General features: G+C 45.8%; 1 protein-coding gene across 2 annotated transcripts in view; it reads left to right on the forward strand.

Annotated features, from left to right (window-relative positions):
* The window catches only part of PNPLA7 (patatin like domain 7, lysophospholipase), a 120,858-nt gene that overhangs the window by 90,639 nt on the left and 16,276 nt on the right, over positions 1–13,943 (forward strand). For both annotated transcript variants that reach the window (XM_083876059.1, XM_083876058.1), the window contains exons 27-30: positions 1,696–1,852; positions 7,779–7,895; positions 11,525–11,594; positions 13,464–13,580. In XM_083876059.1, coding sequence (XP_083732185.1) covers positions 1,696–1,852; positions 7,779–7,895; positions 11,525–11,594; positions 13,464–13,580 — 461 coding nt within the window. The remainder of the gene's footprint in view (positions 1–1,695; positions 1,853–7,778; positions 7,896–11,524; positions 11,595–13,463; positions 13,581–13,943) is intronic.

Raw genomic sequence — 13,943 nt, forward strand, 5'->3', positions numbered from 1 at the left:
GTATTTATAGGATGTAAACAGCAAGGGGAAGGAGGATGGAAATAGAGCAAACTGTGGGGGACAGAAAATAGGATGAAAATGGGAAAAGGAAGATTTTTTTTTTTTTTTACTGTTTTATGGCCTAGATTGCAAAGCATCCATCCAGGTGGGATGAACTAATCAAAAATGCTTCTTATTCACTGGACAGAGCACTGGAAAGGAGAGGCTTTGGACTGCTTGGAAGGGCAGTTTCCCTCCAGAGCAGTGTCCTGTGGTTCTGTAATGGTCCTGTGGGATGGACAGGGATCCCTCTCCCACTACGGGATGAAAGATCAGATTTGATCAGATATTCACAGGATTAGATCAAATGTTCCACCTCTGCTGTGTCATTTCTGGTGGTGGGGAGCAGTGACTGCTGCAGAAATGAGTGTTTGCAGCAATCAGCAGCTTCTGAGCCTCCTGAACCCCAGCTTGCACCTCCAATTTGTCATATTTCATAGCCACTGGCAGCCTGTTACCTTTGATCCATCCTTTCCACATTTAAATCCATTTGTGATTTGACCTCTCCAGCATGTGGCAACAGTGGCTTCCCCAGTTTGTGCTCTACATACACACCTGTCTGCAAATTCTTTCCTTTCCATTAAAATCTCTGCATGGTGATATCATTGCTGGCCCTGCATGTTTCTTGTCACTCAGGATCTTCCCCAGTCACTGGGACACTAAAATTCCAGTTTATTTTCTCCTCATGTCAAGCCCATCCCATATTCTGGTCACCTTTTGTTCTTTTCTCTGCCATTTTTTAGTTCTGCTCTTTTTTTGGGTGAGATGTCTGAGCTTGTTCAGGTTTTTCCAACCCCAGCCCATCCTGGATGTGTGTTCTTATGTTTTCTCTTTTATTCTGGTTTCTTTGATTTGCCATTTGAACTTGCACTCAACAGTAGGTAAATATTTTTCAGGGAATCTCCCCAGGGGTTCCCAAATCCATGTGAGCAGAGCTGGATGAGAACTGGTTGCTGCTTCTGTTTTCCTCTTGTCCCATCAGCACTGAGGTTCATCTGTTGTTTATTACCTGACTCCATTGTTGTTCAGAATTCCTTCTGCACTTGAAATCAAGGGATATGTTTATTCTCCTAAAGGAATTTGTATCATCCTCAAAAGTTGCCTCCTCATCTGCCCCTCTCCTGGATTTGTGTGCAGACTCAACCTCTGCCCTCTCATCACTGTCTCTGCTTGCTTTTATTTCCACCTTCAAATTCATTATTAATCCATGTGGTTCCCCTTCCCAATACCCCAAGCTGGCTCAGTTTCCATGGAGAATAACCAGGAAAGAAACTCCTGGGAAGGGCTCAGAGCTCCAGCCTGTCCTGGGTGCTCTGGGGGGACCCCAGTGGATTCTGCCCCCTCAAATCCTCACTGACATTCCCCCAGCTCTTGGCTGCTTCCATCTCCCTGCCTTTGCCACCGAATCCAGGCTGTGTGGTCGTGTTCCCTGGGATCCTCAGGGAGTCTCTGGGAGGATTCCTGCATTCCTAATGTTTGTTCCTGGCACTGGGGCTCGTTCAGCAAGAGATTGGCAGCTCAGCTGGTGCGGGCTCGGCTTCCTCAGAAGGCGCCATTCATCACCAGTCTTTGCACTCCTTCAATGGCTCTTTGGCTGACAGTGGCTTTTCTTTTTTTTTTTTTTTCCTTTCCCTTTTCCCTGGTCCCCGGGCACAGGGGCTGCTCCCAGGTGGGCGTTATCCGGGCGCTGATCGAGGCTGGAATTCCCGTGGACATGATCGGGGGCACGTCCATCGGCGCCTTCATGAGCGCCCTGTACGCCGAGGAGCGCAGCTACAACCAGATGAGGATCAAAGCCCGACAGTGGGCCATGGTAAGGACTCCTTAGGGGCTGCTGGATTCCTTCCACTGGGAATGGTGAATTCCCTTCACTGGGGAATGCTGAGTTCCCTTCACTGGGAATGCTGATTCCCTTCACTGGGGATGCTGAATTCCTTCCATTGGGAATGTTGAATTCCCTCCCATGGGGAATGCTGAATTTCCTCTCATGGGAATGCTGAATTCCCTTCACTGGGAACACTGAATTCCCTCCCCTAGGAATGCTGAATTCCCTTCACTGGGGATGCTGAATTCCCTCCAGTGGGAATGCTGAACTCCTTCCACTGGGAATGCTGAATTCCATCCCATGGCATTGCAGAATTCCCTCCACTGGGGATGCTGAATTCTCTCCCCTGGAGAATGATGAATTCCTTCCACTGGGAATGGTGGATTCCCTCCTATGGCATTGTGGAATTCCCTCCACTGGGAATGCTGAATTTCCATCCACTGGGAATGCTGAATACCCTCCCCTGGGAATGCTGAATTCCCTTCACTGGGAATGCCGATTCCATCCCCTGGGAGTGTTGAATTCCCTCCCCTGGGAATGCTGAATTCCCTCCACTGGGAATGCTGAATTCCCTCCCCTGGCGATGCTGATCTCCCTTCACTGGGAATGCTGAATTCCCTCCACTGGGAATACTGAATTCTCTCCCATGGGGATGCTGAATTCCCTCCACTGAGAACTCTGAATTCCCTCCCTTGGCAATGCTGAATTCCCTCCTATGACAATGCTGAATTCCCTTCACTGGGAATGCTGAATTCCCTCCCATGGCAATGCTGCACCTCCCTCCTCGGGTGGAGCCAGGCCCAGGCAGAGCAGGGCACCAGCAGCACCCCAGGAAGGTGCAGCCTCCTGAAATTCCGAGTCTGTGCCACAGAAGAAACCCTGCCTGGCAGTGATGGATCACCTGGAAAAGCTGCTCCATGTCCAGGGAATCAGGAGGCAAATGCTGGTTTAGCTCTGCACAAATCCTGGTCACACTGTCAGGGCACAGTGATGTTGTTTCAGCGTGCTCACCTCTGGTTATCTTTGTTTTATTTTTGTTTTATCTTCTCCTTTATGTGCTGGGACCTGTTTCCTTTCCAGCTCTCAACAAATGTGTTTCTCTTTTGTGTATTTTCTCTCTCTTTCTCACATGCTGTCATGTGTCAGTGGAGCTGAGTGGCAGAGGTAATCTTTCTCTAAATAACTCCCAAACGTGTCACTCCTGCTCCTGCCTGTGCACTCCACAGCACTGGCACTCTGGGGCAGGAGAAATTCCTGATTTTCAATATTTACTACAAACAAAAAACTTATTTTCAAAATTAACCCAAGTTTTGGGAAAGTTGTTTTAAATAGTGATTTCAGTGGGTGAGTTTATTTATCATGGAATTAAAGACTGGTTGGGGTTGGGAGAGACCTTAGAGATCATCTCATTCACCCCCTGCCATGTACAGGGAGACCTTCCACTACCCCAGGGCTGCTCCCAGCCCCAAATAAAACCTGGCCTTGGTTTTATTTATTGATCAGATGTTGGATGAAAGCTGCCCCAGGTGACTCTGGTTCAGCCTGACTGAAGGTGAAGTTATTTCTGGAGTTTACTGCTTGCAAGTTTGTATATTCTTCATATAAAACCTGTAGATTTTCTTGCTGAAAATGAAGCAACAACAGGGAATTTTATAAACAAGATTAAGAATCTTAGGGCTTGAGTTTCAGGGGGAAATAGGAGCCTGTCATTGGCACAGGGGCACTGTTTATGTCTCCCAAGGCTCTGCCATGGCTTTGCAACACAAATTGTCACTTGGAAGTTGGATTGTCTGAGGTGTTAAAATCCACATTGGGGCCCTGGGATGTTTGTGCTCTCCTGGTGGGCAGAGCACTGTGGGACTGATCCACCTCCCCATCACTGCTTGCCACAAGAATATGGATTTTTATGCTTTTTTTTATTTAAGAACTGCCTGTGCCTGGCTGGCTTGGGAAGCACCCAAAACATAAACTGTTTACGATCCAGAGCAGTGTGCTGGAATCACAAACCTGGGGGAGGCTCAAGATTAAAGACATAAAACCAAGAGCACTGAATTGTGTCAGACATCCCTTTAACCTTGCTCTCTCTCTTTTCCACCTTGTACCTCCAGGGCAGCATTGAGTGGGTGCTGCTGCCTCCCTGCTGTGCTTTCCCAGCACTCTGGGGCTCTCTCCCAGCTCTTGGTTAAACCACAGCCATGAAATTTATTTTCCTCTGTGCATTTCTTTTCAGGTCTTCCCTGTGCAGGGCATGAGGCAGAGCTGGAGATGTTTCCTGGGCTCTTCTCAGGACTGTGTTCTCACTCTGGAGCTGCCAGAGCAGGAATCACAGTCACTTTTACCAGGGATAGTTAGAGATGAAATGAAGGCATTTAATCTGTTGATTAACTTTTGAGCTCAGATTGCAAAAGCTCAGAGAATGTTTCACAAGGTAAAAAGGCAATTTTTTGGCCTGGGGATATTTCAGGTGTTGGTGCCTTGAAACCTGCAAATAAGGAGTGGGAGAATTGATTGACCTCTCTTAGAGCAAACATTTAATTTTATTAATGAAGGATGGATTTTCATGAGGACTTTCATGAGTGTTATTGCAGGTCCATGTCCAACTCAAAAATTGTCTAAGGGTTTGAGGAGGACAAAAGCAAAGCCTGCTCTGCTTCAGGCCCTTCCAAATTCCCATGTCCCTTCCCTGCTGTCCCAGGAGCAGCCAGGCAGAAAGGCTGGAGCTTCCCCTGCTCCAGAACCTGCTCAATCTCCTCCTCTGGAGCTCTGAGTTTGTGCTGGAAAAGATTATTGCTAAGTGCAACCTGGGGCCACTTGGGAAATGTCTTTATTGGGATGGATTAGTTAACTCTGAACTTGGCTTATCTGTCTTTTTAATCCATCGGACTTAAAGCTGCATTTATCCTGCATTTATTTATCTTTTTTTGGTATTTTTAGAATCTGGCATCACTCTTGGTGCTGGGAGAAGGGATATTTTTAATGGGATGTGTTTTCTGCATCTAATGAAGCAGCAAAGGAATAAATCACTCTTGTCAAAATAAAAGGGGAAATATGAAAATTCCCAGGCAGATTAGTGACTGTTTATTGTCTCTGTGTTTCTTCTGCACCTTTATTTAACCAACAAAGTGAACAAGCTTTAGTGTTTGCAGCTTTAGTGTTTGCAGATTGTTGGTTTTCATAATTGGAGGATTAATATCTCAATGTAGAAATAACAAAGATGAGTTGTATTTTTATTTTATTGATTTAACTTTTTTATTTTTTCTGTGTGAATTCCTTTCCTTGTTTTATTGAAATGGAATAATTTTTTTTAGTTTATTGAATGCTGAGAAGGCACTGCACGACCTTTGGAGTAGTTTAAAAAATACTGGATCTGTTTGAAATTGTTGTTGTTTAAGTTTTCCCATAACCTTGATGGTTTTTTATATTCAAGAACATTGAGAAATCCTGGGATCATATTGGCTTTTCACACCAGTTTGCCACAGTGCTGCATCAAAGAACAAAAGAGTCAGAGGTGAAAATTCCTCTTGTCCATCATCAGGTGTCTTTGCTCTGTGAGCAGAACCTTGTCCCTTCCTTGCTGAAGTTTTTTATACTCTAGGGTGACTTAAAAAACTATTTTAGGATTGAAGGTCTTTTTAAAAAGAAAGCTCATCTTGCAGCAGAGCTGTAGAAATGAAAGTTCATGAGAAGTTAATGAAGAATTGGGAGGAAATTCCTCCCTGGGAGGGTGGTGAGGCACAGGGTGCTCAGAGAAGTTCTGGCTGCTCCTGGATCCCTGGGAGTGCCCAAGGCCAGGCTGGATGAAGTTTGGAGCAGCCTGGGATAGAGGAAGGTGTTCCTGCCCATGGCAGAACATCTCATGGAATGAGATGAGTTTTTAGGTCCATCCAATCCAAACAATTCCATTATTTCCTGACCTGCAAACCCTGAGAGCACTGGCAGAGCTGGCTCAGGATTCCCACCCTGGTGGTGCCAGGGGATGGAGCTGCTGGAGCAGATCCCAGATCCCAGAGCTGCTGTGGGAAGTGGAGCAGGAGCCAGAAGGCTCTGCTGCCTCTCCAGAGGGTGAACTTTAACTGAATTTATCTGAGAGAACAGGAGGTGGTTTTGCAGCTATTCCTGGAAGGCTGAGGGAGGCTGTTGGCCATCAGCTTCAGCTAAAGGGCATCCTCCAGCTCTGAGAAATGAGAATATAAAGAAATAACTGTTAATTAGAAGTATTTTGTCCATGGGCAAGATCACTGTCAGGATCAGGAGCAATGTGAAGGCTCAGCATTATAAATATCATTTACAACAAGGAAAACCCTTGATGGCTGGTGCTGAGTGGGAGAGATTTTCCTTCAGTATTAAATAAAAAGGGCTCTTTGTAGATGCCTCTTCCCCTGATTTAATCATTCTGGAGAGACCTGCTCCCTATTTTAGGTGCAGCACTAATTCCATCTCCCTCTGAAGCTGTGGGTAGCAGTCTATAGTTAGGTTGGCACACTGTCCTCAGCACATCAAACCCAGAGCGAGGATGTGAATGAAGCTTTGGGTTTGTGCTCAGCTTTTTACATTCTCCCACATTTCCTCTTCCCATCCTTCTCCTTCGTGATCTTTTTTTATCCCTGCACTGGTGTTCTCTGGGCAGATCCCTGGTGGAAATTTGAAAGCAGCTGGACAGGACAATGTGGGCTGATCCTGCTGTTCTTTAAATCCCTGCCAGGGTAAAGGCAAGGCCAGATGTTGCTCACAGCTGTAACAGCTGGCAGCTTTGAGCCTGTGCCTGCCTGGGAAGGATGCCCTGATCTCTGGGAAGTTGTTGGTTAAATTACAGAGAAACATGTAGGGAGAGAAAAATATTTCATCCACTGAAAAGCTTTTTAAGTTGAAAGGAATTTATTGGGGTTTGTGGTGGTCTTTTACATTTTGACTATGATGTATTATATTAAATATTGAATTTTGTTAAGATTTTTTAGGATTTGTTGGACACACACTATGGCCACAATGCCATAAAGTTTAGGGATTTTCATCACTTTAGGATTTGATGGACACACACTATGGCCACAATGCCATAAAGTTTAGGGATTTTCATCATTTTAGGATTTGATGGACACACACTATGGCCACAATGCCATAAAGTTTAGGGATTTTCATCACTTTCTCTTGTAGGTCAGTACAGAGGTGTAATAATGTTTTTGAAATGGAGAAGAAGGGAATCCATGAAAGCTTCATTCCAGGATCTGTGTGTTAGGAGGGTTGGTGTGCAGGGACCTGTAGTGATTTAAGAAATCTGATGTGGTTTGGTTTCCTTTGCTGGTGCTGAGAGTTGGTAAATGTTAAATGCTGGGTCTGTGACACATCCCAGTAACTGATTTTAGAATGACAAATAATTGACCCAGCTCCACAGAAAGTGTTTAAAGCTCTATAAAATATCCTTGAACCTTGCTGGAGTCCCAGAGAATCCCAGACATGATTTTCTAAGTGAGGCAGAGAAAAAAAGCTTTAAGTCTGGGAGAAAAATTAAGTGTGATCCCTGAATGAGAAGAGATGGATGGAGCAATTCCTCTGCCATGGATTTCTGGTTTCCTTCCCACACCACTGAACCACACAGGTGCTGGGGGAAGGATAGTGAAGACAACTCAGAGCATCTTTTTTTTTAATTAAAAAAAATCTAAAGGCTGGAGCTGCACCACCCACTCTGCTCTGGGGCTGTTTTGGGGGGTTTGATTCTGTTTTGGGGTTTACTAAATGTAAATTTGCCACAAGGGGAGCTCCTGGTTGTAGATTTTGCTGTTGTATTTCTGTCCCCTCAACACTTTCTGCACTTGTCAGCTCTAAATGTGATGTCTCTGGAATTGCAGCCTTAATGCACAGAGCCCTGTGGATTCTGGCCTGTGTTTTACCTTTGAAATGCCTTTTCTTTTTTATTTTTCAGGTCATGAACTCGGTGTTTAAGACTATCCTAGACCTGACTTACCCAATAACCTCCATGTTTTCTGGAGCAGCTTTTAACAAGAGCATCAACAACATCTTCAAAGATAAACAGATCGAGGTAAGTTGTTTATTCACCTTGTGGAAAGGAAATGATGTCCCTGTGTTGTTTTGGAGCAGAAATAGTTTTTTTTTTTCCATGCTAATGTGGAAATCTGGAGCTGTTGGGTGACTGAAAACGTGATGAAACTGTGAGTGTGGTGGTCCATGACTGCAGGAAGGAGCCTGTTCTTTTTTGGTGGATTTAGAAAACACAAACTGCAGATCATTTGTAGCTATTTCACTTTGACAAAGGGATCTCATTGTCTGAGAGAAGAAATGAAAATTGTGACACTGAAGAAGAACAGCTGAGGCTGCTTCATCATTATTTTCCTGCAAATCAGGTCTCAGAGACCTTCAGGGCACTCCAGAGAAGGCCTTGAATTGGGTCGTGATGGCTTTGGCTGTTTTTAAATTTTAGTTTTTTAGCAGGAGTGAGTTTGTCTGAGCAGCCTGATGGAAACTGCAATGATGGCAGAGTCCTTTGTGTCCTGGTTTGCTCTTGGTGACAATTTTGTAGTTGCTGGGTGTGGTGTGGTCCACCTGAGCCACCTTTGGAACCCACCTCTCCCCCATCCCTCAGCAGCAGCAGATGGTAAAAATCACATTATCACTGTTTGTCTTCTGCATCACCCAGCTCAGAGAGTGTTTGGGCAGCCTTGGAGTTTCACCTGATTTGCAATTTTAACCAAATTATTCCTGTGTTTGCATCCTTGTGATGAAAGATCATGTAGCGAATTAACACTGTATACACTTTAAATATATTTGGTAAAAATAATCCCAAAACATTCCCCTACCTAAATGCAAGCACGAAAGTAAAGTGATTAATCATCCTGTGGCTTAAAATAGCAGCTTTGCTGTGCAGAGGGGACAGTGCTGGAGACAAGCAGGTTTTAGAGAATGTGGTGATGCCACCACTTCCCTGGACAGGCTCTTCCAATCCCTGACCACCCTTTCCATGAATAAATTTTCCTGCTCTCCAACCTAAAACCTCCCTTGGTGCAGCTCGAGGCTGTTTCTGTCTATCCTTACTTTGGATTCCAGTTCATTGTACTTCCTTTTTTTTTTTTTTTAAGATGCAGCAGATTCCTTCCTTAGGAATTTCAACAGCTGTGGTTGCATATTCTGGTTCTTCCCTTGCAGCCACAGGAAGGTGAAAATCCAGCAGCATCACCATCTCTGTGCATGTGTGCTGATCATCACAGCTTAGGGTTTCCTCAGATGAGAAGAATTCCTTCAGAGAAATAAGAAAAAAATATTGTGTAGCTCAGCCAGGAAAAGAGGGAATTACTCCTTCATTGCAATTCCAGGACTGAGATCCCCAGTCCTGGCACTGGGAGCTGGCCCAGGGGAAAGGGAGACTGAGGAAGGAACAGGAGCTGAGGCAGGAACCTTGAAAAAAGTATTTTCTCAAAAGCATTTAAAGCATCCAAACTGCAAACATCCCTCTTTTCTCCCTAGCTGGGGTGGCTTTGGCTGGGTAACAATGATTTCTACCTGGAAATTTCTATCAATAAAAATTAATTACAGCCTTACAAGCAGAGGTTGTGCTTGGCCACAACATCTCCTTCCTGGGAGGATCTGCAGTGATCCCAGGACAACCTGGGAACTTCCTACCCAAGGGCCTGATCCTCATGGCTCTAGAAAAGTTTAAAATTTAGAAACTCTGGGCCAAATCCTCCTTTTTTGCTGCTGTGGCTGTGAGGTGACACCCCTGTGCTTCCCACACGAGTCCTCACCCCTCTCCCACACAGGAGCCTGTTATTTCTGACACTGGAAGGGAGGTTTCCATTTTCTCTGCAATTTGCTCTCTGCCAACCCTTGTAACGTGGGTGTCTCCTGATTTCCTGCTCCTGTGGGGGCTCTGGTGACAAAACCCCATCACTGTTTCCAGCCACAGGCACTTCCCAAGCTCTGAGACCCTCAGGGGGACACCCAGATGGAGAATTTGGACACACAAACCAGGCCAGGCTGCTTGAGGTTTCTCAAGAAATAAATCTATTTTCCTCTCAAATTACCCATCCTTCTGTGAGAACATCAACCTCTGGAATTTTTATTCTCTGTGCCAAAATGCCCTTGTAGATCATCTCAGCTGGGGCTTCAGGTGTGAGGAATCAGACAAGGCTTTTATTAAGTTCTGTTTCAGACTTCAGTGCTGCTCTGATCCAAAATCAGCGGAACAATCCCTGAGCAGAGAGATTTTACTGCTGTGTGGGAGGGCTCAGGGTTAGTTTGCTTTGTGCAGGTGTTTGCAGGAACATGAAAAGAGGTGTCACAGAGGCTTCTTTTCCCCTTCCCCTGTTTTTGCTTAATATGTGGTTGATGCACTGAGAACTGCAACCCCCAGAATATCTCCAGCATGGAGAGGCAGCCTGATTCTCTTGTAATCACACTTTATTTATTCATCCTCTGGCATTTACACTGGGGTTGTGATGCTGATGCAGTTCTTGGAGGCCCTCCCCAGCCTCACCAGCTTTGCAGAGCTGCTGAAGAGGTTAAACTCACCAGAAAACCCCTTTGCTTCTTGGCTGTGCAGAATTTGAGGTTTGAACAGCACAAGAAATCACAGCAGGAGTTACAGCCTGAGCAGTGAGGGAGAACTTCCAGCTCCAATGGTCCTGGAGTCCAAACCTGTGTTTGGTTTCAGTTTAAAGCTCATTAAAGCTGTGCTGGAAGAGGCCCAGACACCAAATCCAGTGAACAAAGGCTGCCTGGGAGAGCAGGTTTTCCTCTTCAGCCTTGATTCAAGTTTTCTGATTGACAGAGCAGCATCAGCTGTTCCCTGGGCACAAGCTCAGTTTACTCAGAGAAGTCCTCCTGCTTCCCCTTGGCAGCTGCCCTTCCACCAGGCACCATGGAAACTTTCCAAAACTGTCCTCTGTCCAGCAGAGCCCTGCACACTTGGGAGGTCACCTTCCCTTTGCTTTTTCCAGCTGGTGGGAGGTGAGACACAGCTGAAACCACAGGGAGAACTTCCCCCTGGTTTGGTTTCCCCCAGTGAGTAAACTCTCAAATCTCTTGGCTTAGCCATTCCTTCTGTGTCTCACCCTCCTTTTCTGTCCCACACTCCCCACTGTTGTGTTCCCCTGCAGGATCTCAGGCAGCTTCTGGAATCTTCTTGGAGATCCCCCTTGCAGGGCTTTCTGTTCCTGTAGCCAAGTGCCCCAGGGTTTGGTGTTGTCCTCTTTGGTTGGAGAAAATATTGGGTCTGCATTTCCTCCAACCACCAGGATTCGAGAGGTTCCATCACCTTTGTTCAGTCAGGAAACCATGGATCATGTTCTTCATGTTCTCCAGCACTAAACAACCTCAGGATCCTTTGGGAGTGACCAAAAGACCCCTATTCTTCACCTAAAATTGAAACCAAGACACCCTGCAGGAGGTGACTCTGGTTTGTCTGTGCTGCCTCTGCACACTCTGCTGGAACAAGGGGCTGTTGCCACTGCAAAAAGGACATGAGGATGTTTGTCTGCTTGTTTGCATGAGAGATAAATTCATGAATTTGAACACAGGGCTGAGGTTTTTTTCCTCCATCCATGCAGGTGTGTCAGTAGCACTGTCTGGTGAAGTCCAGAGGTTGTTGCTCTGCTGTGTGACAGGTACAGGGTGTGGTCACAGAAATTTAGTGACATTGGGACTCCTCTGTTGCAGGATCTGTGGATTCCTTACTTCACCATCACCACTGACATCACTGCCTCGGCCATGAGGGTGCACAGGGATGGTGAGTGTGGACGTGGCCTCTCCAGGCCTTAAACCATCCTGGGAGGCTTCAGGGTCACCCTTTGGAATTTGTCTTCCCTTTTGTTTCTCCCTTCTCTGATACTTGCTGAGCACCAAACTGGTTGTACACAGCTAACAAGGGACAGGGCTGCTGGGAGGGAATTAAATGAGAGGCTGCATTCATTATTTGAGGAGAAAATGTGTCCATTGGCACCTTTCTGTGTCCTTAAAGTGAAGTGCAGGTGTTTTGGTGATTTAAATTCCTCTAAATGAAGCTGTCTTCCCCCAGCACAGACTCTGCCTGAATCAGGGGCTGAGTTTGGCTCTCATTTGTGCTCAGTCCTTTCTGTTTCTCACTGAGTGAAGAGAGGAGCAGGATCTGAGGTGCCTGGGATGTGTCTTTTCCTTTTGTCAGTCTGGGGTAACAGTGACTCAGCCTGCAGGGGAGACCTCCAGGTGTCCCAGATATTCCTGGGGGAAGCTGCAGCCTTTTGCTGCCACGTCTCTGATGTTTGTCCTGTTTGTCCTTGGGGCTGGCACGGGTCACTCTGTCCATTCCTGCCATTCCAGGGGGGGTTATGGAGCTGCTGAAGGACTCTGGGCTTTGATCAGGGCAGCTGAAACAAGCAGAAAAAAAGGCTTAACCCTTCTCAGAGGTTTTGTATTCCCATTCCACAGCAGGTTAAGCCAGTTGAGGTCAGGAAACTCACTCCAGCTAGCTGCTTGTCCCCGTGGAAGTTTAATGTGAGGATGGGAATCAGCTGGAGAATGGTTACGGTTGTCTCCACTAAATGGAGATAAATTAAGTTCCCAGCTGCTGCCATTTCCCATCTTGGTTTGGTCTGTGAGGTGTAACACACGTCAGCAGTTTCCTTGGGTGGAAGTTCCACTAAAACTATTAATAATAAGCCCCAAATGTGCCAGCATTAACCTGTGCTAACAGCAAAGAGTGCTGGGGTTGTAATTAGAAACAGAGCTGTTATCTGTTTTAAAAAGAAAACACAAAAAAAAAAATCAATTCCCAGGGAATTAGCTGGGGAAGAGTTGCTGTTGGAAGCACAAAGCAGTTAATTACTGAGCAGTGAAGTTAACACTGCAAGGCTCACTTGTTCCTGGTATTTTAAAGATTCAAATCTCAGACAAGCCTGTGGAAATGCAGTGTCTTCCCAATTTGGGTTGATGCAAATGTTAAGAGAAAAAAAAAAAAATCAGTGTATAAGAGCCTTAAAGCAGAATGTTTTACAGGAAACACGGCCAATCAATTTCTACTTGACTAAACTTTGTTTGTAACAGCTTAAAGGATGATCGCTGTTCCTTACAGCACCAATAGAAATGGCCCAAGAGCAGATAATGATCCCCACCAGGCAATTGCAGTGGTTTCACAGGAAAAAAATACTTGTTTATTGCAAAGGAGGGAAAAGAGAATTTGGGGGGGTTCTACAGCTTGTATTTTTTAGGTTCAGTTCCTGCTAAAAGCCAGGGGTTTGTGGATCTCTGTAGAGCACAGTGACTCCAGCAGCACTTGTTCTGTCAATCCCTCTGTCCTCTGCAGAAACCTTCTCCTTCCCACCTCAGCTCCACAACCCCCTGGTTCTCCCTGCAGCAGGAACATGCTGAGGTCTCACAGAAAGCAGTAAATATGAGGAATGGGCTCAAAACTCTGAGTTCTGGGGCTTTTCCCTGCTCTCTGCACAATCTTTGCTTTATCCTAGCCAATATCATGATACAAAAAATAACAAACTGCTTTAATAACCTCCTCACAGCGTTCTGAGGAAAACCTCCATCCCTTGATTACCTTAATGAGTGCAGCAGGCTCCCCCCTGCATGGCAGTAATTAATGATGGTAATGAATGCCCTGCCCTCCCTGCAGGCTCCCTGTGGAGGTACGTCCGTGCCAGCATGTCCCTGTCGGGGTACATGCCCCCCCTGTGTGACCCCAAGGATGGCCATCTCCTCATGGATGGGGGCTACATCAACAACCTGCCAGGTAAGTGGGGGAAAAAACTGCCCATCAAACAACCTGCAAAGCCTTGGGCCTCTGGATTTTTCCCTAAAACGCAGAGAAATCTCATAAACACCTTTAATCTCATGCTGGTTACCTGGAGTCCTCACTCTCACTTTCCCGGGTATTCCCTTTATTTTTTATTTTACTATTTTTTAATGAAGTGTTTCCTGCCAGCCAAATTCTGGCCATACAACTCCCAGAACTCTCTGAATCTCACAGATTCAGCTAACTCTGAATTATTTTAGTGCTTGCTGAAGGGAGAGAGGAGGAATCCAAACCACAGACAATCTGCCTTGCAGTTTCTCTTCAATCAGTTAATTAAGAAATAATTCTGAGAGAGCCACC

This window comes from Zosterops lateralis (genome assembly GCF_965231275.1).
Source record: "Zosterops lateralis genome assembly, chromosome: 20".
Taxonomy (NCBI): domain Eukaryota; kingdom Metazoa; phylum Chordata; class Aves; order Passeriformes; family Zosteropidae; genus Zosterops; species Zosterops lateralis.